Source organism: Suncus etruscus, chromosome 8 (assembly GCF_024139225.1).
Source record: "Suncus etruscus isolate mSunEtr1 chromosome 8, mSunEtr1.pri.cur, whole genome shotgun sequence".
NCBI classification, from domain to species: domain Eukaryota; kingdom Metazoa; phylum Chordata; class Mammalia; order Eulipotyphla; family Soricidae; genus Suncus; species Suncus etruscus.
Genome location: NC_064855.1, coordinates 39321850 through 39322877, shown reverse-complemented (window position 1 = coordinate 39322877; position 1028 = coordinate 39321850). Strand labels below are relative to the sequence as shown.

General features: G+C 51.0%; 1 protein-coding gene across 1 annotated transcript; it reads left to right on the top strand.

The window, feature by feature from the left end:
* Positions 1–488: 488 nt before the first annotated feature.
* Positions 489–758, top strand: LOC126015744 (dynein light chain 1, cytoplasmic). Its single transcript, XM_049778339.1, has one exon. It carries the CDS (start codon positions 489–491, stop codon positions 756–758), a length of 270 nt encoding a protein of 89 aa, XP_049634296.1.
* The last annotated feature ends 270 nt before the right edge of the window (positions 759–1028 follow it).

Here is a 1028-nt window from a genome sequence, read left to right as displayed (position 1 = left end):
ATGGGACACCGGGATTCGAACCAACCACCTTTGGTCCTGAATTGGCTGCTTGCGAGGCAAACGCCACTGTGCTATCTTTCCGGGCCCTCTTCTTCTTTTTTTTTTTTTTTTTTTTTTGGAGGGGGCACACCTGGTACTGCTTAGGGGGTCTGTGCTGAGATATTACACTGTCAGGCTGCGGGGGTGGTGAGGGGAAAGGGACCATATGGAATGTCAGATATCTAACCCAGGTCGGCCATGTGCAAGGCAAATGTCCTACCCAATGTGCTATCACTCTGACCCAAGAAGTGATTTCTTAAAATAGTTTGTGAGACAAGCAGAAGGAGCTTATAATTATACGTCTTCAAGACTTGAGACACACGCTGGCTTCTGCTTGCGCCCCAGCTTCTCGGCCCCCGTAGTGAGGCGCACTACGGAAGCTCTCGCGGCATCTGAGCTCCATCAGCCCCACACCCAGGAGACCGTTGCAGCCCAGCTTCACGGTGACCATGAGCGACCGAAAGGCCGTGATCAAAAATGCAGATATGTCAGAGGAGATGCAGCAGGACTCAGTGGAGTGTGCGACGCAGGCCCTGGAGAAATACAACATAGAGAAGGACATTGCTGCGCACATTAAGAAGGAGTTCGACAAGAAGTACAACCCCACCTGGCACTGCATCGTGGGGCGGAACTTCGGCAGCTATGTGACTCACGAGACCAAGCACTTCATTTACTTCTACCTGGGCCAGGTGGCCATTCTGCTCTTCAAGTCGGGCTAGAGGCAGGACTGCCGCTTGCCAGCGCCCCACCCTATGAGGACTGCGACACCTAACTCAAAAACCCGGAGAATCTCCACAATCCACAGCCGGCCTGACACCCGCCCATTGTCGTGAAAAAAACCCCCTTCGTGGTTAGGGCAGGGTTTATATTCTGTACAGACTGGTCGAGCTCATAAACGGATTAACGAAATACCTTATGTCTGTATTTATTTATTTATTTATTTTTTTACTTAACCTCTGCCCCATGACTTCTGCCTTTCCACTAAGTTC